Source organism: Budorcas taxicolor, chromosome 11 (assembly GCF_023091745.1).
Source record: "Budorcas taxicolor isolate Tak-1 chromosome 11, Takin1.1, whole genome shotgun sequence".
Taxonomy (NCBI): domain Eukaryota; kingdom Metazoa; phylum Chordata; class Mammalia; order Artiodactyla; family Bovidae; genus Budorcas; species Budorcas taxicolor.
Window position 1 is genome coordinate 55,954,217 of NC_068920.1, and position 26,592 is coordinate 55,980,808.

Genomic DNA, 26,592 nt, shown 5'->3' on the forward strand with positions numbered 1-26,592 from the left:
TAAAATGCATTGTAAGGAAGCAATTATAATAAAGATGTAGTCTTGTCCATATTATGTTGGTAGATGTTCTGACATTAATTTTAGCTATTGATTCTCCCTCATAAATGCTTCTCAATATTGTGCATAAATACTAAGCAACAGCACTTCAGCAGTGCTGCGCATTTCCTGTCTACCACATCACAGATATCCTGCCGGAAAAATCCTAAAACAAGGTAGATTTTTGCTACTTTCATTTGTGACACATTTTTCTTTATGAAAATAGAAAAATTGGTAACAACAACTTGTCAGAAGTGGACATCGTATGAAAGCTATCATATATAGGATGGATAAACACCGTTCCCTACTGTGTAGCACAGGGAACTATATTCAATATCCTGTGACAGACCATAAGGGGAAAGGATATATATATATATATATATGCATAACTGAATCTCTTTGCTATAGAGCAGAAACACATCATAAATCAACTATATGTCAACAAATTTTTTAAAAAATAAAAAATTTTTAAATTAAAAAAAATGGACATCTGGACTTCCTTAGCGGTACCGCCAGCCAATGCAGGGAACACGGATAGGTTCAATCCCTGACCTGGGAAGACTCTACCCACTGCAGAGCAACTAAACCGGAGCATCGCAGCTCCTGCCCGGTGCCCCGGAGCCCGGGAGCGGCAGCCACCAAGCCTGTGTGCTGCTACCAGCAGAGCCTACGCACTTCCCAGGAGGAGCCCAGGCAGTGAGAAGCCCGAGCACCAGAACAAGGGCAGACCGGCCTCGCTGCAACTAGAGGAAGCCCACACACAGCATCAGAGCCCGAGCGCAGCCAAGAAATCATCAATGAAGACGTGGACATCGGACACGAACACTCCCCAAGTGAAAAGTCTAAACATTCACACAGACTTGTGGGATATAAACTGGACCTCTGACATGAAAACTCCTTCGAACACATCATTTGTGAGCAACTGTTTAAGTGACAAGAGCACGCAAAGACTCAGGGAACTCACCAGAGAGATCTGTTTGGATATTTGTGCTTTCCAGATCATAAAGCAACTGAGCACACTAGCCAGGTAAACGTAAATAACTCATGTACAACCAAGGACACAGAGCCTTTCAGAATGCGTACTATCTGACCAAATTTGCACATCTTTAAACTTAGGTTCAACTCCACAGTTTTATACTTTTCATGATCACTTAGGGTGGTGTAGCTTTAATGTATGTGTAGATCCCAACAGATGAAATTAACAGCTAATAACCTGCACTGAATTGAACCTATAAGCACATAAACAAAACTCTCAAATAAGTACTAGGCATGTGATAGACAACATGATTAAGTTAATTAACATGTGGAAAATTAACTGTGTAATTAACAATTAACTGTGGACAATTCTTAAAGAGATGGGAATACCTGACCTGCCTCTTGAGAAACCTGTATGCAGGTCAGGAAGTAACGCTTGGAACTGGACATGGAACAACAGACTGGTTCCAAATAGGAAAAGGACTATGTCAAGGCTGTATATTGTTACTCTGCTTATTTAATTTATATGCAGAGTACATCATGAGAAACACTGGGCTGGATGAAGCACAAGCTGGATTCAAGATTGCATGGAGAAATATAATAACCTCAGGTATGCAGATGATACCACCCTTATGGCAGGAAGTGAAGTAGAACTAAAGAGCTCCTTGATGAAAGTGAAAGAGAAGAGTGAAAAAGTTGGCTTAGAGCTCAACATTCAGAAAACTAAGATCATGGCATCTGGTCCCATCACTTCATGGGAAATAGATGGAGATACAGTGAAAACAGTGACAGACTTTATCTTTTTGGGCTCCAAAATCACTGCAGACAGTGACCGCAGTCATGAAATTAAAAGACGCTTACTCCTTGGAAGAAAAGTTATGACCAGCCTAGACAGGATATTAAAAAGCAGAGACATTACTTTGCCAACAAAGGTCCATCTCATCAAGGTTATGGTTTTTCTAGTAGTCATATATGGATGTGAGAGTTGGACCATAAAGAAAGACGAGCGCCAAAGAATTGATGCTTTTGAACTGTGGTGTCGGAGAAGACTCTTCACAGTCCTTTGGACGGCAAGGAGATCCAACCAGTTAGTCCGAAAGGAAATCAGTCCTGCACTGATGCTGAAGCTGAAACCAATACTCTGGCCACCTGATGCGAAGAGCGGACTCATCTGAAAAGACCCTGATGCTGGGAAAGATTGAAGGTGGGAGGAGAAGAGGACGACAGAGGATGAGATTTATACTTCTGGGTGGCATCACTGACTCAATTGACATGAGTTTGGGTAAACTCCAGGGGTTGGTGATGGTAATGGACAGGAAGGGCTGGCGTGCTGCAGTCCATGGAGTCACAAAGAGTTGGACATGACTGAGCGACTGAACCAAACTGAAGGTAATTAACACTGCTATAAGTTATATATGAAATTTAAGAAAGTAAATCCTAAGACTTTCCATAAGAGAAAATTTTTTCTCTTTTAATTTTATATCTATATGAGGTGATGAAGGCTCACTAAACTTACTGTGGTCATCATTTTGTAATGCATGTAAGTCAGGTCATTACACTGCAAAGCCTAGACTTGTACAGTGCTGTAGAAGGGAAAAAAGGAAATTCTTTAAGCCATCATTGAGTATTAGACTATGTCAGTACTGTGAATCCACAGCTCAGGCCATCAGTGTTCAGGTCAGTATTTTTAGATGTACACAGTGGTCCTCCCAGCTTCAACAGCTTCCCTCTGAGGTCACTGATCTCTCCTTCTTCACAAAGACATTTCTTCTATATCACATTAAGATCATCTTTTAGGATTTTAAATAGCTCAACTGGAATTCCATCACCTCTACTAGCTTTGTTTGCAGTGATGCTTCCTAAGGCCCACCTGACTTCACATTCCAGGATGTCTGGCTCTAGGTGAGTGATCACACCATCGTGGTTATCTGGGTCATAAAGATCTTTTTTGTATAGTTTTTCTGTGTATTCTTGATACCTCTTTTTAACATCTTCTGCTTCTGTTAGGTCCATACCATTTCTGTCCTTTATTGAGCCCATCTTTGCATGAAATGTTCCCTTGGTATCTCTAATTTTCTTGAAGAGATCTCTCGTCTTTCTCATTCTATTGTCTTCCTCTATTTCTTTGCATTGATCACTGGAAAAGGTCAGTTTTCATTCCAATCCCAAAGAAAGGCAATGCCAAAGAATGTTCAAACTACTGCACAACTGCACTCATCTCACAAGCTAGCAAAGTAAACCTCAAAGTTCTCCAACCCAGGCTTCAACAGTACATGAACCGTGAACTTCCAGATGTTCAAGCTGGATTTAGAAAAGCCAGAGGAACCAGAGATCATCAAAAAAGCAGGGGAGTTCCAGAAAAAACATCTACTTCTACAGAGGATGAGATGGTTGTATGGCATCACTGACTCAATGGACATGAGTCTGAGCAAGCTTTAGGAGTTAGTGATGGACAGGGAGGCCTGGCATGCTGCGATCCATGGGGTCGCAAAGAGTCAGACACGACTATGCAGGCAACTGCTTCCAAACTCCATGGCAAGTCCAACGTGACTCGTCCCTGGCCCCTGACACACTGACCGCTCTCAAGGTCAAGTTCTCCACCAGCAAGGCACACCCCCCTCTTCATCACCGGCTTCTGCCTCCCCCTGCTTGTCTTCCTCATCAGCCCCTTTTAAAACCAGTTTCTGAATTTCCGTTCGGGTTTGCAGCACAGCCAACCTGACAGTGCCTGGAAAGGGGGTTTTCTGTAAGATCCTAAGGGATGTGAAACCTAACCACACCTGCAAGACAGGGCTCAGGACGCACAACCCCAGACACGGCCCCTTGGCAGACTGGACGTTTCCAGCCAAAGGAGCTGGGAGACAGCGAGTGCTGGAAGGGTGCTGCCACCACCTACCCCCAAGCAGGTCATGAAACCCTCAGGGGGGAGGTGCTCGCTCTGCACCTGGAGGAAAGGAGCATCCTTCTCTCGGCCGGTGAGAGGAATCTGAACAGACAGGCCTTCCTGAACTTCTCAAGTTTATTACCCTTGGCTCTCGCCCTTCTGTTTTGCCACGTTTCCCCGTGACCCTCCACTCTCCACCAAGCCTGGTGTTAAAAAGCACTCAGGTTAACCCTTTCTTCAGGTCATTTCCCCTCAAAGGCTCCTAATTATACAAAGTTCTCATTAAACAATCTGTATGCTTTTCTCTTATTTATCTGTCTTTTGTTTTACAGCCCAGCTAGGAACCTAGAAAGGTAGAAGGGAAAGATTTCTTCTTCTTCATAAGCAATAATGCTGCAAAGAATCTACTAATATTGTCAGGAAACTATTAGAAAATTCCCCAGTGAGGAAAAGCTGGCTTCAATCAATATTCTTCTACAATCTGAGCTGAGGGAAACAACAGTAGGTAAGTTGGACAAAGTTTACTTACTCATCTATTTATATGTATGTAATTTTTACTGTTGTTCAGCCATCAAGTCGTGTCCGACTCTTTACGACCCCATGGGCTGCAGCAGGCCAGGCTTCCCTGTCCCTCACCATCTCCTGGAGTTTGCCCAAGTTCGTGATACCACCCAACCATCTCATCCTCTGCCGTCCCCTTCTCCTCCTGCCCTCAATCTTTCCCAGCGTCAGGGTCTTTTCCAAAGAGTCAGCTGTTCACATCAGGTGGCCAAAGTCTTGGAGCTTCAGCTTCAGCATAGGTCTTTCCAAAGAGTATTCAGGTTGGTTCTTTGTATTTCTATTATATTGTTTTATTTACTTGTACATATTTAACGCTAGATAAATACATTAATGTCAGCTCTGAATAAGAGTAAACTTCCTGCCCCTGACGTGAACGGAGGCTCTGCACTGGGCTGTGGAAGAACGCAGAAAATCAGCATGGCGGCTCCTCCTGCCTGACCCGGCGCCTCGCGTTCTGTACCCACAATGCAGCGGGGCTCCTCAGCCTTCACAGGAAGCAGTCATCACGGACCGCCTTTCCTTCCGGACTTTTACCTCACTTCCCAGAAAGTGACGCTTTTCATCCTGCGTCACAGTAGTCAGGGGGTATGTATCACAAACACGGGCGAAAGCATCATCTGGTTTCCAGCTCACTCAGGAAGCAACAGATTCCTCAGGGCCCTGACAGAAGCAGCATGTCAGGCACGGCGCTGGGCTGGGCTGCAGCCTGGAATCCAGAACAGACGACGCAGCAAAGCTGCTGCGGGGCCGACCCGCGACGGAAGGGCGGGACCCGCGCTGCCGGGAAGCGTGTGCAGCCCGACGGGGCTGTCAGCACCACTGAGCAAGCCGCCTTTTCCTCTCCTTCGAAAAGGCCTTAGTCAGCGCCCTCCTCCAGCGAAACCCCGGCCTCCAGGAGCGCTGCTTGGCTTTCTCATATGCTTTTATCTGTGTCTCCAAACGCTTGTAAAGCATACTGACTAGAGAAGAATGCAAATAAAAATTTATGGCCGAAGCATCACAGCAAAGACTAGAAGTCGCGCAGAAAGAGATAAGCGCTGTGCTCGCTTCGGCAGCACATGTGCTAGAAAGGAGAGCTGCGCCTCAGCACCGCGCCTTTCCCCTGCGGCCGCGTCTGCTCCTCACGACCGCTCTTCAGCCCTGTGGCTCTGCTCAGGCAAGACGGCCCAAGACGGCGGGGCTCTCCTGGAGAACGAGAAGGACCAAGGACTCCGCCACGTTTCAGCCCATCCACGCTGGTCAGGTCATGTCATGTCATTACTGAGCCTCCAGAATGTCACTGGCTGAACAAGGGCTCAACCGGACAACCCACGTTACACAGCCCGTCCAGCTTGTGGCCCAGCCTAGGCATTCAAAATGGCAGTGCTGGAAGCAGAAGTAATACTATTATCAACAATAAGGAAATCAAGAAAAATTATAATTGACCACGAGACAGAACTAAAGTCATCTGATGAATTACTGTCAAGCTGTGATGTTCTTAATGTGAAAAGATAGTTCATTACTGTATCAACAAGCACTAAAATCTCAGAAAAGGGCGTGTCTTCTTGCCATAAAATAGTCTGAAGTTCAAAGTACATTCTACTGTTAATTGATCTTCCATTCTCTATAAACCCCTGTTCTATAGTCTTCAAAAAATGTTCATGTCATAAAAGTTTGTTAAAGGGCTGTTAAACTGTTTCTAGCTAAAGCAGGATAAAGAGACACAGCAACTAAATGCCACAGCTGACCACAACCTGGAAGCTGCTCTGGGCTAACAGTGTAAAGGACCAACCACAAAACTGAAACACGGGCAACAGACTGTGAGCCAGTGTAACTGTATGAAGTAGGTAGATGTGGGGCTATGAAAGAGAACACCCCTGCTCTTGGGAAATGCTGCAGTATTGAGGGGGAAAGGGCCATGTGTATAGGACTTACCCCCACGTGGTTCAGATAAAAAATACACACACACACACACACACACACACACACACACACACACACACACACACGGTATTACAGTCATGATACAGCAAACAGGGTAAGTGCTACCAAGAGTCAATCTGAGTAATGAGCACACATAACAGGGCTCCTTGTACTATTTTTATTTTTACAACTTGTTAAAGCATAAAATTATTTCCAACAATTAAAAAATATAAAAATAAATCTCTGCTCTATCCCTATTAATTACTGCTTCACAAAGCTTATCATAAACGAATGACATGACTATACAGTCTTGCTCTTGGAAAGCAAATGCATCACCACCTAGTTCACCATCCTACCAACGCATGAACCATTTCTGTCCCACCTCTGATAGACCCTAACTACATCCCCACAGGATTTCGGTGGAAATTTGGAATGGCTGGGGAGTGCCTATCCCATGAAGCCTTAGCTGACTTCACATGAGGCAGTTTTATTGGTTCACATATAAGAGGATGATTGATGGTGGCCCCAAAGATATCAGGTCCGAATCTCTGGAAACTGAATGTTACCTTATTTGGAAAAGAATCTTTGCAGGTGTGTTAAAAGTCTGTGGTGGGAAGATTATTCTGGATTATGCCCATGGGCTCGAAATCCAGTCTCTAGCATCCTTATAAAAGAGATGCTCGGGGGTCCTAACACATGGACCAGGAGGCAGCATGTGGCCACGGAAAAGGCAATGCTTGTGTCCCCAGACGCTGAAAGAAACAGGGACGGCATTCTCCCCAAGAGGTTCTGAAGGGAGCACAGCCTTGCTACCACAGTGATTTCTGCCCAGAAAAACTGAGTCCAGACTTCTAGTCCCCAAAACTGTGACTGCATAGAGATCACTGTCCTAAGTCACCAAGCCTGTGTAATTGGTTATAGCAGCTACTGGAAACTAAGAATATACCCTTAGATCAAAACACACAAGTGACTACCTATTACTGGGCACTGTGGATGTTTACAGAGAGGTTTTATATTGAGCTTACATCTTCCAACTGTAAAGTATCCATCGATCTTTGGATCAAATAAATCCTAAACTGTAGCTTATATGACTACCCTGACCAACATCTGAAAACACCCATCACGTTTCTCCATAATCCTCTTTTCTCAAAGTCTCCTCTCAATTGTCCCCATCATCCCTCATCCAAGAGATGTTTCTAGATGCTCACCATCATGGTTGCTTCCTGCAGTCACTTTCCTTTTGACTGCCCCTTTACACGCAGTCAGGACCTGAACAAACACCCTGGATGTTGGGTGCCAAGCACACTCTGAGCTCTGCTAACACAGCCTGTGTGCAGGCGCACCACTGCTGTCAGTCTGAGGTCATCGGAACCCCCAGCTCCGATGACAGGCACTGCTGCCCACCAGACCTTCTGCACCTTCTAAATCCTACGGGGAAATCTTCAGTCTTTGAGCAGAACTTTACATTTTCACTGTTAAGTTCTCTTTCTGATGAGACCAGAGGTCCAACATTCTTGATCTATTTACTACAAAGAGTGTTCCTTCAACCTATAATCTGATCAGCAGGCCTTCTACAACCCCATCTGAGTACCAGCTATAAAACAAGGGGAAGAACTAAGAACTAAGACCGAGGCCTCGCAGTCCCCTCTGTAGGTTCCCTCACTCAGCAAACATGGAGCCACCAGGGGAAGGCAGCCCCATCACAGAGTTCACAATGCCGTCACCTGTAGTTCCTTCATGCCTGCGTATGCATTCAAGGCTCTCCCAATGGCAGTTACATGACTTCAGAATGCCAGTTACACTACATTGCTCTTGTCCTCAGGCACTTCCAACAACATCCTTGGCTGACCCATCCCATCTGCCTCTTATCTGTCCTCACCATCTCTTTTTTTATTGAGATACAGCTGACTGATGATGCTGTGTTAGCCTCGGGTGCAGCTTCGCCGTTTCTCTCCACCTGATCTCCTCCCAGCAAACCCAGTGTCCAGTGCATCAGGCTCAAGACTCACGGCCCCGTCCAACCCTGGCCCACCCCTCCTCTGAGCCCCGCTGAAGCCAGCACCCCTGTCCTGGCACACTCAGAGTGCGCCTGACACTCAGAGCCACCCCAAATCTCCTAGACCCACGTCATCCTGTGCTGCCAGGCTTAACAGGTAAGGGTTTTGAAACAAAAGAGGTGGCAGTTAAAGTGTAAGTCACTCCGTCATGTCCAACTCTTGCAACCCCATGGACTATAGCCTGCCAGACTCCTCTATCTAAGCTGTTCTCTAGGCAAGAATACTAGAGTGGGTAGCCAGCCATTCCCTTCTCCAAGGGATCTTCTGACAAATGTATTTAATGTCTCCAGCAAAGCAGTAAGCTGCATTAAAATTGGAGCCTATCAGAGTGAAGTAAGTCAGAAAGAAAAACACCAATACAGTGTATTAACGAATACATATGGAATTTAGAAAGATGGTAACAATGACCCTATATGTGAGACAGCAAAAGAGACACAAGATGTAAAGAACAGACTTTTGGACTCTGTGGGAGAGGGCGAGGGTGGGATGATTTGGGAGAATGGCATTGAAACATGTATATTATCATATGTGAAATGAATCGCCAGTCCAGGTTCAACTGAGACAGGGTACTCAGGGCTGGTGCACTGGGATGACCCTGAGGGATGGGATGGGGAGGGAGGTGGGAGGGGAGCTCAGGATGGGGACACATGTACCCCCCATGGTGGATTCATGTCAATGTGTGGCAAAAACCACCACAATATTGTAAAGTAATTAGCCTCTCATTAAAATAAATTAATTGAAAAGAAAAAACCAGTACTTTCTAAACTGTATTTCAGATATAGCCCTGTTGAAAGTAAACAGTGTTATCTTGGACCTTTTTAATTGGTGAGGGGCTTCCCTTGTGGCTCAGCTGGTAAAGAGTCCGCCTGCAATGTGGGAGACCTGGGTTCGATCCCTGGGTTGGGAAGATCCCCTGGAGAAGGGAAAGGCTACCCACTCTAGTATTCTGACCTGGAGAAATCCAGGGACTGTATAGTCCACGGGGTCACAAAGAGTCAGAAACAACTGAGCAACTTTCACTTTATTGATGAGGAATTTACCCAAAGAAATCACTATTCTTCATGGTGAGAAGATATTCAGAATTTCTCATTCCCAAGCTACGACCACCTATATGAAACCACATCGTACTCATCTGTGTCCTCTCTTACCGTCTTGAAATGGTGAAGGTTACCAAATCAACTATTTTTTGCATTTAAAAAAACATGATTTGCTTCTAAACTCTACCCTTTGAGTCTACCCCCGCCACCATTTAACCCTTCCTCTACTAGGTACACGTCTCTTACACCACACAGAATTAACTCAAACATCACATCGCATTTGTAAAGCTATTAGACCAGGGTCCAAAGGTGAGTTCACTTCCCCCTTCAGCTCTGCTCACTGGATTCACCCTTCGTGCAGCAGAGAGGGCACAATGTCTGGAGTCAGGCAGACTGGCGTGTGACCCTCACTTCCTCCCTAGACAGGTCTCCAGCCTGCGTGATCTCTCTTAGCCTCTTTTCCACATGCAGCCTGAGATCTACCAGCTTCACGACCTGAGGAATTATGCAACCTCCCTGGGCATCAGTTTCAACACCTGTAACACAGGGATTCAGAACAGTCAGGATGGAAGAAGGTGTGGCACATAACACACAGTGGAATGTTACTCATCCGCAAAACAAGGGAACAATGCCATCTGCAGCCACATGAATGAACCTGGAGATGATCATCCTGAGAGCAGTAAGCCACACAGAGAAAGACAAATATCGTACGACACTGCTTACATGTGGAATCTAAACTACAACATAAATGCACTTCTCTACAAAACAGAAGCAGACTCACAGACAGAAAGCAGACCTGTGGCTGCTAAGGGGCGGGGGGAGCTGGGGGGGAGGAGAGGGAGGTTGGGGTTAGCAGACGCAAGCTAGTCCACACAGCATCAGAGGACATGCCTGCTGCCCAGCACAGGGAGCTATCTTCGGTAACCTGTGACAAATCACAATGGAAAAGAACGTGAAGAAAATGTGAGACACATACACATGTGAAGTGGAAGTCGCTCAGCTGTGTCAACTCTTTGCGACCCTGTGGGCTGTACAGCCCATGGCACTCTCCGGCTATTGGTGTGGCTACTGGAGTGGGGAGCCTTTCCCTTCTCCAGGGGATCTTCCTAACCCCGGGAGCGAACCCAGGTCTCCCACATCGCAGAAAGATTCCTTACCAGCTGAACCACCAGGGAAACCACCAGGGAAGACGCACACACATACATAAAAAACTGAATCACACTGCCCTACAAGAAAAATTAGCATATCATTGTAAATCAACTATAAGGGAAGGAAAGGAAAGTGAAGTCGCTCAGTCATGTCCAACTCTTTGCGACCCCATGGATTGTATCCTACCAGGCTCCTCTGTCCATGAGATTTTCCAGGCAATAGTACTGGAGTGGACTGCCATTTCCTTCTCCAAAATCAACTATACTTCAATAAAATAAATTTTTTTTTAAAAAAAAGAATAGGTCCTATCCATAAGAATTGTTATGAGAAGTAGACATTAACACACAAAAGTGACAAATCCTGGCATGTGGTTTGCTCCAAATAATATTAGCAGCTATTACTATGACCAACCTAGGTGGCATATTCAAAAGCAGAGACATTACTTTGCCGACTAAAGTCCATCTAGTCAAGGCTATGGTTTTTCCTGTGGTCATGTATGGATGTGAGAGTTGGACTGTGAAGAAGGCTGAGCGCTGAAGAATTGATGCTTTTGAACTGTGGTGTTGGGGAAGACTCTTGAGAGTCCCTTGGACTGCAAGGAGATCCAACCAGTCCATTCTGAAGGAGATCAATCCTGGGATTTCTTTGGAAGGAATGATGCTAAAGCTGAAACTCCAGTACTTTGGCCACCTCATGCGAAGAGTTGACTCATTGGAAAAGACTCTGATGCTGGGAGGGATTGGGGGCAGGAGGAGAAGGGGACGACCCAGGATGAGATGGCTGGATGGCATCACTGACTCGATGGATGTGAGTCTGAGTGAACTCCAGGATTTGGTGATGGACAGGGAGGCCTGGCGTGCTGCGGTTCATGGGGTCGCAAAGAGTTGGACACGACTGAGCGACTGAACTGAACTGAACTACTACTAGTAGTAGTAATAGTATTAATATTATAAGTATTAGTTAATATTTAGTTCATTATTAATAAATACGGCTTATAGTAGATATGCAGTAACTACAGTGATTTTTTAAACCTGCTTATAATATTTATTGGTCATATCAAACGAATCTGATGGTCCATTATAATATTTATCATTTTCTCTATGACAGGTGCTCTCTCATAGTGTGGCCCCGGCTCAGCAGCAACAGCTTTTTGTTGAAAACCTAACTTCCTGGAACTTATTAGAATGGAAGAGTTTCAGGTCCCTCCCAGATCTACTGAATAAGAAGCCCTGGGCTGAAGCCCAACCATCTACTGTAACAAGCCCTCCAAGAGGCTCTGATGTAGCTGAAGTTTAAGGACCACTCATGTAAGTCTAAGGTCTTGAAAAAAAGACCTTATTTGCAGATTTTAAGAACCAATACTCGCATTACAGTTTCAGAAAAAGCATTTGTCTTTAGTCCTTTATAAAGTCGATGCTTTAAAAATTCTCCTCTCCCATCTGTGCCCACAGATGGTAAAATTACTCGAGAAGTATGTGATGGCTGAGAACACAGAGCACATAGAGCTTTTTACCTATTCCCTAAAAGTTATCACCGTATTCTCAGCTTAGGGGTCTACATTTCCTTCCAGCCACCAAATCAATAAAAAATAGTGTGATTGATTTGGTGGAGCCATGAAGTTGTTGCCTTTACAATATGTGCAAAGAATATCTCTGCCATGAGTAAATCAAGCTTTCCCAAGACAAGACGGAACAGAGATTAAAGTGTGATCCTTAGCGGGCTGTCTCCTAGGTGGTAACCACGCAGGTTACTAGGAGGGAATAGTTCAGTACTGGAATCCAGGGCCTTTTCCTCTCCAAATGCATTTATGTGTCAATAAAGTAAAACTCGGGCTTCCCAGGTGGCTCAGTAGTAAAGAATCTGCCTGACAGTGCAGGAGATGCAGGTTTGATCCCTGGGTGGGGAAGATCCCCTAGAGTAGGGAATGACAACCCACTCCAGTGTTCTTGCCTGGAGAATTCCATGGACAGTGGAGCCTGGCGGGCTACAGTCCACGGGGTCACAAGGAGCCGGATATGACTGAGCACACACACAAAGTAAGGCTTAGACCAAACATCCGACGACACAATGTTAAGGAAAAAGTTCACAGCACAGTCAACCAGTGCCGAAGAACATAATTCCACCATAAACGGTTAGTTAGATGAATCCAACACAAGGGAAGCACACTACATGAATTCCCCAGACTCTAAGCTTCCAAAAATTGTTCTTCACCTTAAATTATTCCTCTTCAATACAGCCTCTCAGTCACAGCGCAAGTTCTAATTCTGGGTCCAGGCAAATATTGAGTCAAAAAGGAATCTTCTAGTCTTTCAAATGGTTCAGGAAATAAAAGGATCCCTTGCCTCTTGTGTCCTCAGAGCAAGGCAAAAGCTACATCATCAGGACTTAGAGATCTGGGTGCCACACATGCTCATGAAGTTCTAGACAGAAAGAAAGAACCGCATGTGATCAAGAATAACAAAAAGTAAACAGTGACCCAAGGCCCTCTAGGAGAAGAGAAAATGGAGAAGGAAATGGCAACCCACTCCAGTGTTCTTGCCTGGAGAATCCCAGGGATAGGGGAGCCTGGTGGGCTGCCATCTATGGGGTCGTACAGAGTCGGACATGACTGAAGCAACTTAGCAGCAGCAGCAAGACCCTCTAGTATATAAAGTCCCATTGGCAGAATGGGCAAAAATAAATACTGTAAATAATAGAAGGTCATCAATTTGATATTTTGGAACAACTCTCTCAGTAAAATTTAGCTAACTGAAGTCACAGGTATTTTCAGTAACACCCAGCTCATGTTTTACCACTACAATTTAAATTATGCTAAAGAATAATACGTAATTGTTACTTTAACAATAGTTTTATACAGAGATCATAATCTGCAAAGAAAATAATCCAGTATATTCCGTGTGTGAAGAAACATGTAGAGGTAGCAGATGAATGTGTTAACTGGGATATATTCTTAAATATATTCTGAAGAATGAGGACCCAAAAGGAAAACATTCTTGCTAGAACAATCAGTTTAAGGACAGGCTTAGTCATACAACTGAAATACCAGAGCACTAAAATTTAGATACACTTGGAAAAAAGCCAGAGACGTCTGCTCACCAACAAACATAAGTTTTAATTAAGCAAACTATTTAAACAAATGTCATTTTAGCTCCAACATAAAATAAGGCTACAGTCATTTTTTCTAGAGAGAAAGCTGTATGAAAAAAAATCCTAACCAAGTATTTTAAGGAAACAATGTTTACACACTTGGATATAACAGTAACCTAAGCCCACGGTGTTTACTTTTCTCAGTCAAATCAACTTTGAAAAATCGACCTTGCCAGAAGCTTCCCCTGGGTACTGGGTATACACTAGTTTAGAGCCGGATAAATCCTAACTTCCTGAGTCACGAGGATTAATTAGCAAATAGCTGAAACTCTAAGGTGGGGGAAAGTCAACAGTCTAACAGCCACGGGAGCTGGTGGCACGTCGGTGCACCGAGGCGCTCCGGGCGGGGTGGGCGCCCGGCCAGGTCACGCTGCCCGCATCCCTGCTGACGCGGCGGGACCAGCGCGGCTGACTGCTCCCGACCCGACCGTGAGATCGGGGACGAAGATGTGAGACGTGAGAACCCAAGCGCAGGTACACAGAGTCCACAGGCCCCTTTCTGCGAGGGGAGTGTGTGCAAGAAGACGGAAAAGGAGGAAGAAGCGGCCTTGGGCCCCAAGAGCAACCATGGATAGGGAGGGGCGTGTGGGGAGAGGACTCTTTTAAGGAGATGAGCGAGCCTTAGACTCAGAGTCTGGGGCCAAGCGTCCCCGCAGGGCTCCAAGGCAAGCCAGCCCATCTGTCTCCTCCATGGATTCTGACCCCCAGCCCCGGCTCTTTCTAAACCAGATGAACTAAGAGGGAAGCGCTTGCGGTCGAGAGGAGACGCGGACGAGGCAGGCAGTGCCCGGGCGTCCCAGCCCTGCTCCTCTGTCTGATCGGCAGCACACACCAGCCTCCCCTTCGGGCACTCGCTGCGGGCTGCCCACCGGCCAGGCGCCGCCGCCTGCTCACCCGGGCGATCGCATCAAGCCCTCCACCAGCCCACCACTCCCACCGCCCAGGGAGGAGGGCCAGAGCAGCGTCAGTCAGTCACACAGGGTCCTCTGCTGTATGCGTCACAGGCTGACAGCTTTGCAGGAGACCAATCTCTTTTCAAAGACAAAATACTTATCAAATGAAACGGAAAATCCCGTGAAGATCTGTCCTGGGTCTAAGCTCTCAATCACCTCACTGCCTGAAGGAGCAGAACTACCAGGAACAGTCTTCTTGGAGCCACAACTGGGGTAAAATAATTGCATAAAATTACATTAAAGTAAACACCTAAAATAACAACACAGAGCAAAAGTTTTAAGAATTCTTTCAAAAGATGGGGAGCACCCCGTGGTCTGAGTCAGCACCCCAGGCCGCTGAGCGCGCAGTCCCAGCACACAGCTCCCGGGCCGGGGCGCCCTGCCCCTCTCACTCGGCGAAACGCCCCACTTCTCTCTCTCCTCCTCTGTCCCCCACTTTCCTCTCCCTGCCCCCAGGTTTAAGGAGAGCCACTGTCAGACAAAGCAGAGAAAGTGCACACACAGAATGACTCAAACGCCTTCGAAACGATTTTATTCCCACTTTTTTCTCTCCTTACCCATCAATTACTCCTTCATTCTGTTGACTCTTGGTCACCCTTTCCCTTCACATTTTTAGCGTGATTAATTTTATGAAAAACTCTTCAAACCACATACTTGCCATCCACTAAAAAGGAACGCGGTGAGGCAAGAAAGGTAGGAGACTCACTTCCCTTCCGTCCGTTTCTCCTGAATATGTTCAGCATTTCAAGGGAAGAGCACAAGAAAATCAACACAGAAGAAAAATTTCTAATACTGACATTTTAACCTAAAATCCACACACTTATTTTCCATTTCCTGTGAACTGGGTTGTGACCAAATGATCTCTGATAGCAGAAGTGTCTTACATTCCTCTGTCATCCCTTGGGTGAAACACACAAGAGAAGACACCAAGGCTGGCCTTTCTCCGGCCAACTCTGCGACACAAACTTGAACAGCCTGCTGCCCCACATCTGGGGATATGCAATCACCTTTCCCAGTTGAAGGTAATGCTCTAACTTCCAAACAGAAAAGAATAAAATATTAGAAAATTATGTTCTCACACATTTGAGTTTTGTGTCAGAAATTTCAGTGTACAATTTTTTAATAAGAGTAAATTTTAAACTCTGACCTACATCAAGAAACAAAGATGCTACTTTGATTATAACCCTAACCAATTGGACTGGCATCTATCAAATGGCTATTGTGTGTAAAATTATTATTTTCCTAATTCTTACTGGGTTACAGCAGAAGCCTTATATCTTTGAGATGTGTTATTTTATTAAAAAAAAAAAAGACATCACTTACTCCACATAAATCGAGATGGGCACCCTTGCCATCTGACTCTGAAGGCTATGTGTGCATAACCACTAAATCAAACCACCTTTGGAGGGTTGTTGGAGGGTTAAGTGATTTAAGCACGCGTGTGCGTTATCCACGCAAGGGACCAGGATGCACCCTAGGAGTGGACGATGCAGCCTTGTCCTCAAACAGCTCAACTAGCGTTTTGAATTTTTAGCAAAGGCACTTTCCTTAGACTCATTCATCCAGTTTACAAGAGGCTCATCAGATGAGTGGTCCAGCCCAACACATCCAGCAGACAGTGGGTCCCCACTAGCATCCGTCGCAGGCCAGCACGGCGTTCCCACGGGGTCATCCTCGTGAGTTTCTACCCTTGACTCTCAGCACTATGGGGCTTACACTCCAGGGACATGGGCAACCCTCTGTATCCCTCCCCCACCACCCCCCCACCAATGGCCACAGTCACACAGACTGCCAGGCCAGACAAGCACGTGGAGAGATGCTCCACACCACTGGTTATCAGAGAAATGCAAATCAAAACCACTACAAGGTACCACCTCACGCCAGTCAGAATGGCCACCACTGAAACGCCTACAAGTAACAAACACTGAAGAGGCTGGGGAGAAAAGGGAGCCCTCCTGCAATGCTGGTGGGAATGTAACCTGGTGCAGACACTAGGAAGAACAGCGAGGAGGTTCTTCAAAAAACTAAAAATAGAGCTGCCACATAATCCTATAATCCCACTCCTGGGCATCGATATGGACAAAACTGTAATCCAAAAAGATACACGCACATCTATATTCTTAGCAGGACTATTCACAATAGACAGGACATAGAAATAATCTAAATGCCCATCAACAGAAAAAAAGATAAAAATGTGGTACACACATACAATGAAATACTACTCAACCATCTGAGAGTGAGAGCACTGTGGATGGATCTGGAAATTATCACACGAAGTGAACTAAGTCAGAAAGAAAAAGACAAATGTCACATGATACCACGTAGAAGGAATCTAAAATATGACACAGCCGAGAGGGGTGGGATCAGGGGGCTGGGAAGGAGGCCTAAGAGGGCGATGTATACTTGTAGATACACATACACATGTATATACTTGTGGCTGATTCACACTGCTGTATGGCCGAAACCAACACAACATTGAAAGCAACTAGCCTCCAATTAAAATTTTTTAAACTAAACAATAAATAAACTATGACACAAGTGAACTTATCTATGAAACAGAAACATATTCACAGTCACAGAGAACAGCCTGTGGTTGCCAAGTGAAGAGGGAACGGGAGAGATGGAGCGGGCATGTGGGGTTGGCAGATGCAAACAGTTACCCACAGGATGGGTAGACAGGGTCCCACTGCACAGCACAGGGAACCGTGATCAGTGTCCTCTGATAAACGAGAAAGGAAAAGAATCTGAAGAAAATGTGTGTTGTTGTTTAGTTGCGAAGTCATGTCTGATTCTTTTGTGACTCCGTCGACTGTCAGGCTCCTCTGTCCATGGGACTCTCCAGACAAGAACACTGGAGTGGGTTGCCATTTCCTTCTCCAGGAGATCTTCCCAACCCAGGGATCGAACCCAGGTTCTGCATTGCAGGTGGATTCTTTACCACTGAGCCACCAGAGAAGAAAATGTACATATCTGTATAACTAAGTCACTTTGCTATACAGCAGAAATTAACACATTGTAAATCAATTATACTTCAATAAAAATTTTTTTGAAAACAGACTGGCAGACCAGCAGCCACCAAAGGGGCATCTTTTCATCCAGAACCTCACTTCCCCTGGACTCATCTCAGAAATGGAAAAGTCTCGTCAGAGTCTTCAGCTCCGACATCCCACAGCCCAGCCCGCACAGCAGCCCCGCTCTACTCCAGCCTGCGTGGGGTCCGCTCCCACGGGAGGCACAGGACACACAGGAGGACACAGAAGCCAGGAGGAGGGCAGGCAGACTGCTGGCGTGATGCTCTCCATAGAAGTCAAAGCACACTTCCCCAGGAAAGCCTCAAACAGCAGACCTCTGACCAACACATCAGAGGATGAGGGACAGAAATCCCAGCAGTAACAGAAACACCCACAAACTGACCCTCAGATGGGGGGAGTGGATGACATGGCTCACCTGAAGGGCGTGTCAGATTTGGGAAAAGATTCTGTCCACGGGTGATGAGAGAGAGGACTAAAACTTCTCACGTCATCTGACATACCCCATGAAATATGCATCACTTTTATAGACGGTTATTAGATGTGATTATAGTATGGGCACCATCTCCCTAGGCTACATGATGGTTTAAATAGGATCTCCAGGACAGCCTAAGAATATAACCACTTTTACCATAATGTTTCTATGTGAGAAAACTCTCTCCAAGTCCCAAACAACAGACTTAAAATACTACCTCCCTCTAACTTCAGGATTGGCCATAAAAAGCGAAAAAAGGGGACTAAGTTAACTGTGAAATCCCATGGGGTCCTTCAGTTCAGTACAGTTCAGTCACTCAGTTGTGTCCGGCTCTTTGCGACACCATGAATCGCAGCACACCAGGCCTCCCTGTCCATCACCATCTCCTGGAGTTCACTTAAACTCACGTCCATCGAGTCGGTGATGACATTTATAGAATTACTGGATTGGTGGGACCCAATAATGCCAAGAAATTGTATGCATGCGTGGTACACATGTGTATTTCTGAGGAGAGCCTACAACAGATTCTCAAAGTGACCCATGGAACACAAACAAATATTAATTAAGAAACATAACTATTAACTGTTTCACAGAGAAATGCAGAATAAGCATCAACTTCTGGTTCACATTAAGTACAAGAAAACTGAGTCCAGACTTCTGTCTATAACCCATCTTTATTCCCACCTAACTCTCCACCATCTACATAAACCTGACACCATAACTTGCCTGCAATCTTGAAAGGAAAAAAAAGTTATTAAAAATTGCAGTTTTTAATGCCCTAACATGTAACCTGCAGAGATTTTTGAGAGTCGAATAATAAGAGGTTGGACTGAGGTCACAGACCGCACCACCATCACTGGGCACTGGTCTCCAACCCCCATCAGGACCCGCAGGCCACACACCAAGTAACAACAGATGCCTGAAATGAACGTGAAATACTCTAGAACTGAAACTCTGCAGCTGACACTGAAAGGTTTGTCTTCAGAGCCATATACTAGAGTACTGTACAATAAATTAGAGTCTGCAAAACCATCCCAAGATGCAAAAGAAATGCACACTGACCTTCATGAGATGCTGGTTTATCCATTTTGTAAATGTTTTCTTTTGAACTTTGTCCCGTTCATCTGCAAGGGGGAGAAAAGATAGAAAAGAAGGTTGGTAAAAATCCAGGAAGAGGAGGCCTTCATTGTCATTATGCAAATAAAGAAAAGTAAGATGTTCAAAAGGTACTCTTTAGTGCACTTGAATTTTCTTGCTAAGTTTTGGCATCCTGAGGTTTGAGAGACCGCTTCCTAATGCGGCGTCTGCCAGCACTGACCTCTGCTCCATCACCCCTCCCCCAACGGCCACCACCGCCAGGAAGCCCTCTCACCCCTCCATCACCACCAGCTTCCAGCAAGCCCTTGCATGAACTTCCCAAAGCACTTGGTCACAGATTACATCCCATTTGGTCTTCAAGACCACAAAAGGTAGGGTCATTTCCACCTCACAGAAGAGGAAACCAAGACCTCCAGCAGTTAGAAGATTTGTCGAGGATTATTTCGCAAACACGTAAAGTTGAAAGGCATGACTGAACTCACGTCTTCTAGCTTGAATTACAAACCAAGCGGCTTCTCTGTTAGATTCCCTGTGTTGAACCACCTGGTAACAACGGAACACCTCACTAGATCCTTGGCATGGAGGGTGATGCTGTCCTGGTTTCTAGACATGGTTCAGAGAACAACGAGGGAGGTCTTACGATTTAGGAGGGAAAGCACTAGAATACTCTGGCTCATCAAGTTATCATTTCAAAGAGAACCCTGGTCTCCAAGGCCTAGAGAGGAGGCTGGTAGCCACACCGGCTCCCTGTCCCGCCCCAAGGCAGGAATCCTCGCCTGCTGTTCCCTCCTCCTCTCTCTGCATCCAGGGATGGCTCTTCCTCTCCCCGCTGCGGTCCTCTTTCCTTTCCTCTCACTGGTCCACCTCTCCATCCCTTCCTTGGGGGCAAACAGGCCTCACTCTCTTCATCTCTTTCCTTCCTCATTCTTCATCCCTGAGTCCCCATAAACTACTTTAACAGAAGGGAAGTGTCTCTGAAAACGCTTGCCTAAAAACAGGGCAACCATAGGATCCTACAATCCCACTCCTGGGCACAGATCCAAGAAAACCATAATTCCAAAAGACGCATGCACCACAATCTTCAGAGCAGCACCGTTTACAACAGCCAAGACGTGAAAACAATCTAAATGTCCACTAACAGATGAATGGACAAAGATGCAGTATATACATACAATGGAACACTGCTGCTGCTGCTAAGTCGCTTCAGTCGTGTCTGACTCTGTGTGACCCCAGAGATGGCAGCCCACCAGGCTCTCCCATCCCTGGGATTCTCTAGGCAAGAACACTGGAGTGGGTTGCCATTTCCTTCTCCGACGCATGAAAGTGAAAAGTGAAAGTGAAGTCGCTCAGTCGTGTCCGGCTCTTCGCAACCCCATGAACTGCAGCCCACCAGTCCCCTGCATCCATGGGATTTTCCAGGCAAGAGTACTGGAGTGGGGTGCCATCGCCATCTCCAACACAACATTGCAAATCAACTATAATCCTACAAAATTTTTTAAAAAAGAAAATGGTTGTCCTACGTACGAAAAGTATTTATATGCTTTACACTAATTTACATAAATGAAAAATCTTGTATATGTCAACTGGGAAAAATATCTTAGTTACTATTAACACAAAAAAACACAAATAAAAAGGAAAAAGATGAGTATCATAAAGTATAACTGGGCAAAAAAGGCAAACAATGAAGATGATTAACATTTATGAAATGAAATTAATAAAATTAATTTTTAAAATGAAAAATGCCCACAGGTACTCAACCTCACTAGCAAATAATAATAATAAAACAACAATATATATAGTTATATATATATAAATGTACATAACATAAAAATACATAAAATAATAAAATTAAGTCATAAAAATAAGCTTTTTTACCTATCAAGTTGCCAAGATTTCATGAAAAAATAAATTCATGTTGACCAAGGAACAGTGGGGCTTCCCTAGTGGTTCAGCAGTAGAGACTCTGCCTGCAGTGCAGGAGAGGCGGAAGACACGGGTTCAGTCCCTGGGTTGAGAAGATCCCCTGGAGAAGGGAATGGCTACTCACTCCAGTATTCCTGCCTGGGAAATCCCATGGACAGAGCCACCTGGGGGGCTACAGTCTATAGTGTCTTAAAGAGTCGGACACAACTGAGCAACTAAGCACGCACATATATGCGTATATGTATATATGTGTATCGGAGAAGGCAATGGCACCCCACTCCAGTACTCTTGCCTGGAAAATCCCATGGATGGAGGAGCCTGGTGGGCTACAGTCCATGGGGTCGCTGAGTCGGACATGACTGAGCAACTTCACTTTCACTTTTCACTTTCATGCACTGGAGAAGGAAATGGCAACCCACTCCAGTGTTCTTGCCTGGAGAATCCCAGGGACGGGGGAGCCTGGTGGGCTGCCGCCTGTGGGGTCGCACAGAGTCGGACACGACTGAAGTGACTTAGCAGCAGCAGATATGTGTACATATTGTTGCTCAGTTGCTCAGTCAAGTCTGATTCGTTGCAATCCCATGAACTGCAGCATGTCAGGCTCCTCTGTCCCCCAATACCTCCCAGAATTTGTTCAAATTCATGTTCATTGAGTCAGTGATGCTATTAACCATCTCTTCCCCTGTCGCCCCCTACAATATACATATATATATACACACTGTGGGTGTGTATATACACACATACACGTTGCTGTTGGAAATGTACTTTGGTTTAAATCCTCTAGAACTTCACTGTCAATACTCTAGTCACGAGTCACATATATGGCTATTAAATTCTGAATTTAATTAAAACAAAATAAAATGAACAATTCAGTTCTTTGATTACCCAGTCACAACTCAAGTGTGCACTGGCTAACACTAAACAATACAGATAAAGAACATTCCCACCATCACAAACATTTCTGCTGGAGAGTGGACAATTTGCCAATAAATATAAAAAGCCTTAAAAATATAGACGATGTATCCCAGCAAGCCCACTTCTAGAATTTATCCTACAACTAGAATGATGGTTGTGCACAAAATGTATCTATGACAATATAAATCAGTGTAACTATTTCAAGACAAAAGTTTTGAAAAAAAATAAATGTTCAATGATAAGGAAATGAATAAATAAATTTTAGTAAAGCAATCCAAAGGTTTGTTCAGATCCGAGTCTTTGCAAGCTACCTAGTGATGGCATGTTACTTCGAGCTCTCTTACCCTTTAATGCCATCAAGAACAGAAGGGGGCAGACCACATAGTCTCTCTCATGTTTTACAAGCATTTGTTCCCCAAAGTATCGCCTGGAAACCCTTCCCACTTTCCATCAACATCAGGGGGAACCAGAAAGACATCTGAACAGAGACTATCACTGGGTACTGTCAATAATACATTCCCTTCCAGTGAGCAAACCTCTAGTCTAACTTTTTGGGCTGCGGCACGAGGGATCCCATTTCTGCCAACCAGAGACTGAAGCAGTACCCCCTGCGGTGAGTGTGGCGTCCCAATCAGCAGATCACCAGGGAATCCCCTAGTCTCATCCTTAACTTCACACTGGGTGTTAAAGACTAGAAAAGCTGACCAAGGAGACAGAAGGTTGCTGAATCTGAATATAAATGCTTAGAATTTATGCTAAAATTATTAAACTTGCCTTGGGACTTCCTAGGCAATCAAGAGAGTGGTTAAGACTCCAAGCTTCCACAGGGGTGAGGGCTGGGTCCCTGGTTGGGGAACCAGGACCCCACATGCCATGTGGTCCACACACGAAAAAACAAACTGGCCTGATCCCCAACATAAGAACCGCAGGCACTGTGTATATAACTACTCTGCCAAGACCAATTGCATCAATAATTGTTAACCAATATCACCATCCACAAAATATTTATGAATTCCCCTGTGAGTCCCCTGGGGCACGACCCAGACCTTAGTCATCTTTATCTACCCCATAACAGAGACCATGAAGCTTTCCTGCACTCGACAAACATACGCCCGTGATGTGAATTAATTACGTTTCTCAAAGGACAATCCTCCTCAGGATAACAAGGTATAATCCCCTATATTCTGAGATACGGTGGTATATATCACTATTATTATTCCATCTCTTGAAGCAATGGTGATATTATAAATATCTTTCAGCCTTGCTATTTCTAAAGCAATCAAAAAGAACCTAAGTAGCTTCCCAGGTGGTGCTAGTGGTAAAGAACCTGCCTGCCAATGCAAGAGACATAAAAGATGCCGGTTCGTGCCCTGGGTGGAAAATCCCCTGGAGGAGGGCATGGCAACCCACTCCAGTATTCTCGCCTGGAGAATCCCATGGACAGAGGAGCCTGGTGGGCTACAGTCCATAGGGTCGCAAAGAGTCAGACGGGACTGAAGCAACTTAGCACTTAGCAACTAACTTGCAGGTAAGGCAAGAACAAAGGAGTACCAGCACGCCAGGCCTCCCTATGCATCCCCAACTCCCGGAGCTCACTCAAACTCATGTCCACTGAGTCGGTGATGCCATCCAACCACCTCATCCTCTGTTGTCCCCTTCTCCTCCCACCTTCAATCTTTCCTAGCATCAGGGTCTTTTCGATAAATCAGTTCTTTGCATCAGGTGGCCAAAGTATTGGAGACCATATGACCCAGCAAATCCCACTCCTGGACATATATCTAGAGAAAAACGTAATTTGAAAAGAACCCCAGTGTTCATAGCAGCACTGTTTACAACAGCCAAGACATGGAAGCGTCCACTGACAGATGAATGAATAAAGAAGAGGTGGTTTGTGTGGTGTGTGTGTGTGTGGTGTGTGTGTGTGTCTGTGTGTATGCACATACACAAGTGTGAATGATTTTCAACACTTGATTTAGATATTTTGAGTATGTCCGCTGACAACTGAGTGCTATAAGAACCATGGAAACCAAATGAACTTTCTGGTCAACTCAACACATTCACAACGCTGTATTAGCTGGTCAGGTATGCAGCACAGTGATTCAGTTTTTAAACTATACTTCAATAAAAAGTAAATTAGAAGAAACACTGATCTCATAATTTCAGATTAAAAGAGGTCTAGTAAGAACCCACGGAGAAGGCAATGGCAACCCACTCCAGTACTCTTGGGTGGAAAATCCCATGGATGGAGGAGCCTGGTGGGCTGCAGTCCATGGGGTCACGAAGAGTCGGACACGACTGAGCAACTTCACTTTCACTTTTCACTTTCATGCATCGGAGAAGGAAATGGCAACCCACTCCAGTGTTCTTGCCTGGAGAATCCCAGGGATGGAGGAACCTGGTGAGCTGCTGTCTATGGGGTCGCACAGAGTCGGACATGACTGAAGCGACTTAGCAGCAGCAGCAGCAGCAGCAGTTAGAACCCAAGTGCTGTGATTCCCCCAGAACTGCTCCCACTCCCCCGAGATCGCGCCGCCTGGGGAGCGCTGAGCAGCCCCAAGCACAGGGAAGCCGTGGGTGTGGACTTCGGACAAGCGCAAACGAGGGCGCCTGTGAGCAGCCGCGAGCACACGGAAGCCGTGCGTGTGGACTTCCAACAAGCGCAAACGAGGGCGCCTGCTCACCGAAGTCTAGGGCTCATGTCACACCTCAGCAATGCTTCTCTCACCTCCAGCGAGGAAGACAGAGTGCAGGCTGGGGAGCCCTACCCGGCAGCCCCCATATTAACCACAGCTAGGGATCCAGGGCCTAATGCTGAGCGTCAGGGCAGAAACCTGCAGCGGACCATTCATTCCAGAACCTTATATCTGGACTCCCCTGGTGGCCCAGGGGTTAAGAACCTGACTGCCAGTGCAGGGGACATGGTTCCATCCCTGATCCAGGAGGGTTCCACATTGTGGGGTGGGGGTTGGGGGTGCAACTAAGCCTGTGCGCCACTGCCGCTGAACCTGCGCTCCACAGCCCGTGTGCCACCACCGCAGCCCAGGTGCCCAGAGCCTGCGCACCACTACCGCTGAACCTGTGCTCCAGAGCCCGTGTGCCACCACCACTGAAGTGGTGCTCCAGAGCCCGTGCGCCACCACAGCAGCCCAGGTGCCCAGAGCCTGTGCACCCCCACCGCTGAACCTGCGCCCCAGAGCCCGTGTGCCACCACCGCTGAACCTGCACCCCGGAGCCCGTGAGCCACCACCGCTGAACCTGCGCTCCGGAGCCCCTGCGCCACCACCGCTGAACCTGCGCTCCAGAGCCCGTGCGCCACCATCGTAGCCCAGGTGCCCAGAGCCCGTGCGCCACCACCGCTGAACCTGCGCCCCGGAGCCCATGCGCCACCACCAGAGAAGCCACCATATTGAGAAGCTCGCCCGCCAGAATGATGAGGGCCCCCGCTTGCCACAACTAGAGCCATCCTATGCACAGCAATGAAGACCCAGTGCGGTCAAAAATAACGTTTTTTAAAGAAACCACATTTTAAAAATCCTTTATAATTCAAGAATAGACAGCTTCCATATAAGGCTACAAAAAAATAAGATGAAAGCATTCCTATAACTATCTACCAAAATTCTATCAATTTATTGAATCATCACATAATATGAGGGCTTCCCTCATAGCTCAGTCAGTAAAGAATCTGTCTTAAATGCAGGAGACCAACTTTGATCCCTGAGTCAAGAAGATCCCCTGGAGAAGGGAATGGCTACCCACTCCAGTATTCTTGCCTGGGAAATCCCGTGGACAGAGGAGCCTGGAGGGCTACTGTCCATAGGGCCGCAGGAGTCAGACATGACTTAGCGACTGAACCACCATAATAATATGAACTCTAACAAATTTACCCTGTCCCATTAAATCTAACACATGATGTGTATCATACAAACTCCTTTTAGTACATAATGATTAATAAAATACATTTTTTTAAAAAGAACATATATATGTATACATGTAACTGAATCACTCTGTTACAGAGCAGAAATTAACATACATCAATTACACTTCAAAAAAATAAATTTAAAAATAAAAAATGTGTCTTGGGTCATGGAAAGCCATATGCGTTGATATGTTAATTGCATACTTTACAATGAAAAATTAGAAGCAATCTAATTATACGATATTTAATGGTTATTAAATTCTGATATTTCCTTCTAAATATATATATATTTATTTTCTCAAATTAATAAAAATCAGTCCTATATTTTAAGGAACATGAAGAACAGAACACAAGTTCTTAAAAACTACTCACATATTGGTTAATTTCTTAGCCACGTGACAGATCAAGAAAGCTGATTATATCAAATGATCAAATAATGAGACTTATTCACATAATACAACCATATAAAGGCTTTTTTGATCAAACGTTTTGTTGTGGTTGATAGTAGCTCAAAAACACTACTGAAAATATAAGG

At 45.5% G+C, this 26,592-nt stretch overlaps 1 protein-coding gene across 1 annotated transcript in view; it reads right to left on the bottom strand.

The window, feature by feature from the left end:
• DST (dystonin) overlaps positions 1 to 26,592 on the bottom strand; it is a 522,678-nt gene that overhangs the window by 278,048 nt on the left and 218,038 nt on the right. The window contains exon 5 of the mRNA XM_052648315.1: positions 19,268 to 19,329. Coding sequence (XP_052504275.1) covers positions 19,268 to 19,329 — 62 coding nt within the window. The remainder of the gene's footprint in view (positions 1 to 19,267; positions 19,330 to 26,592) is intronic.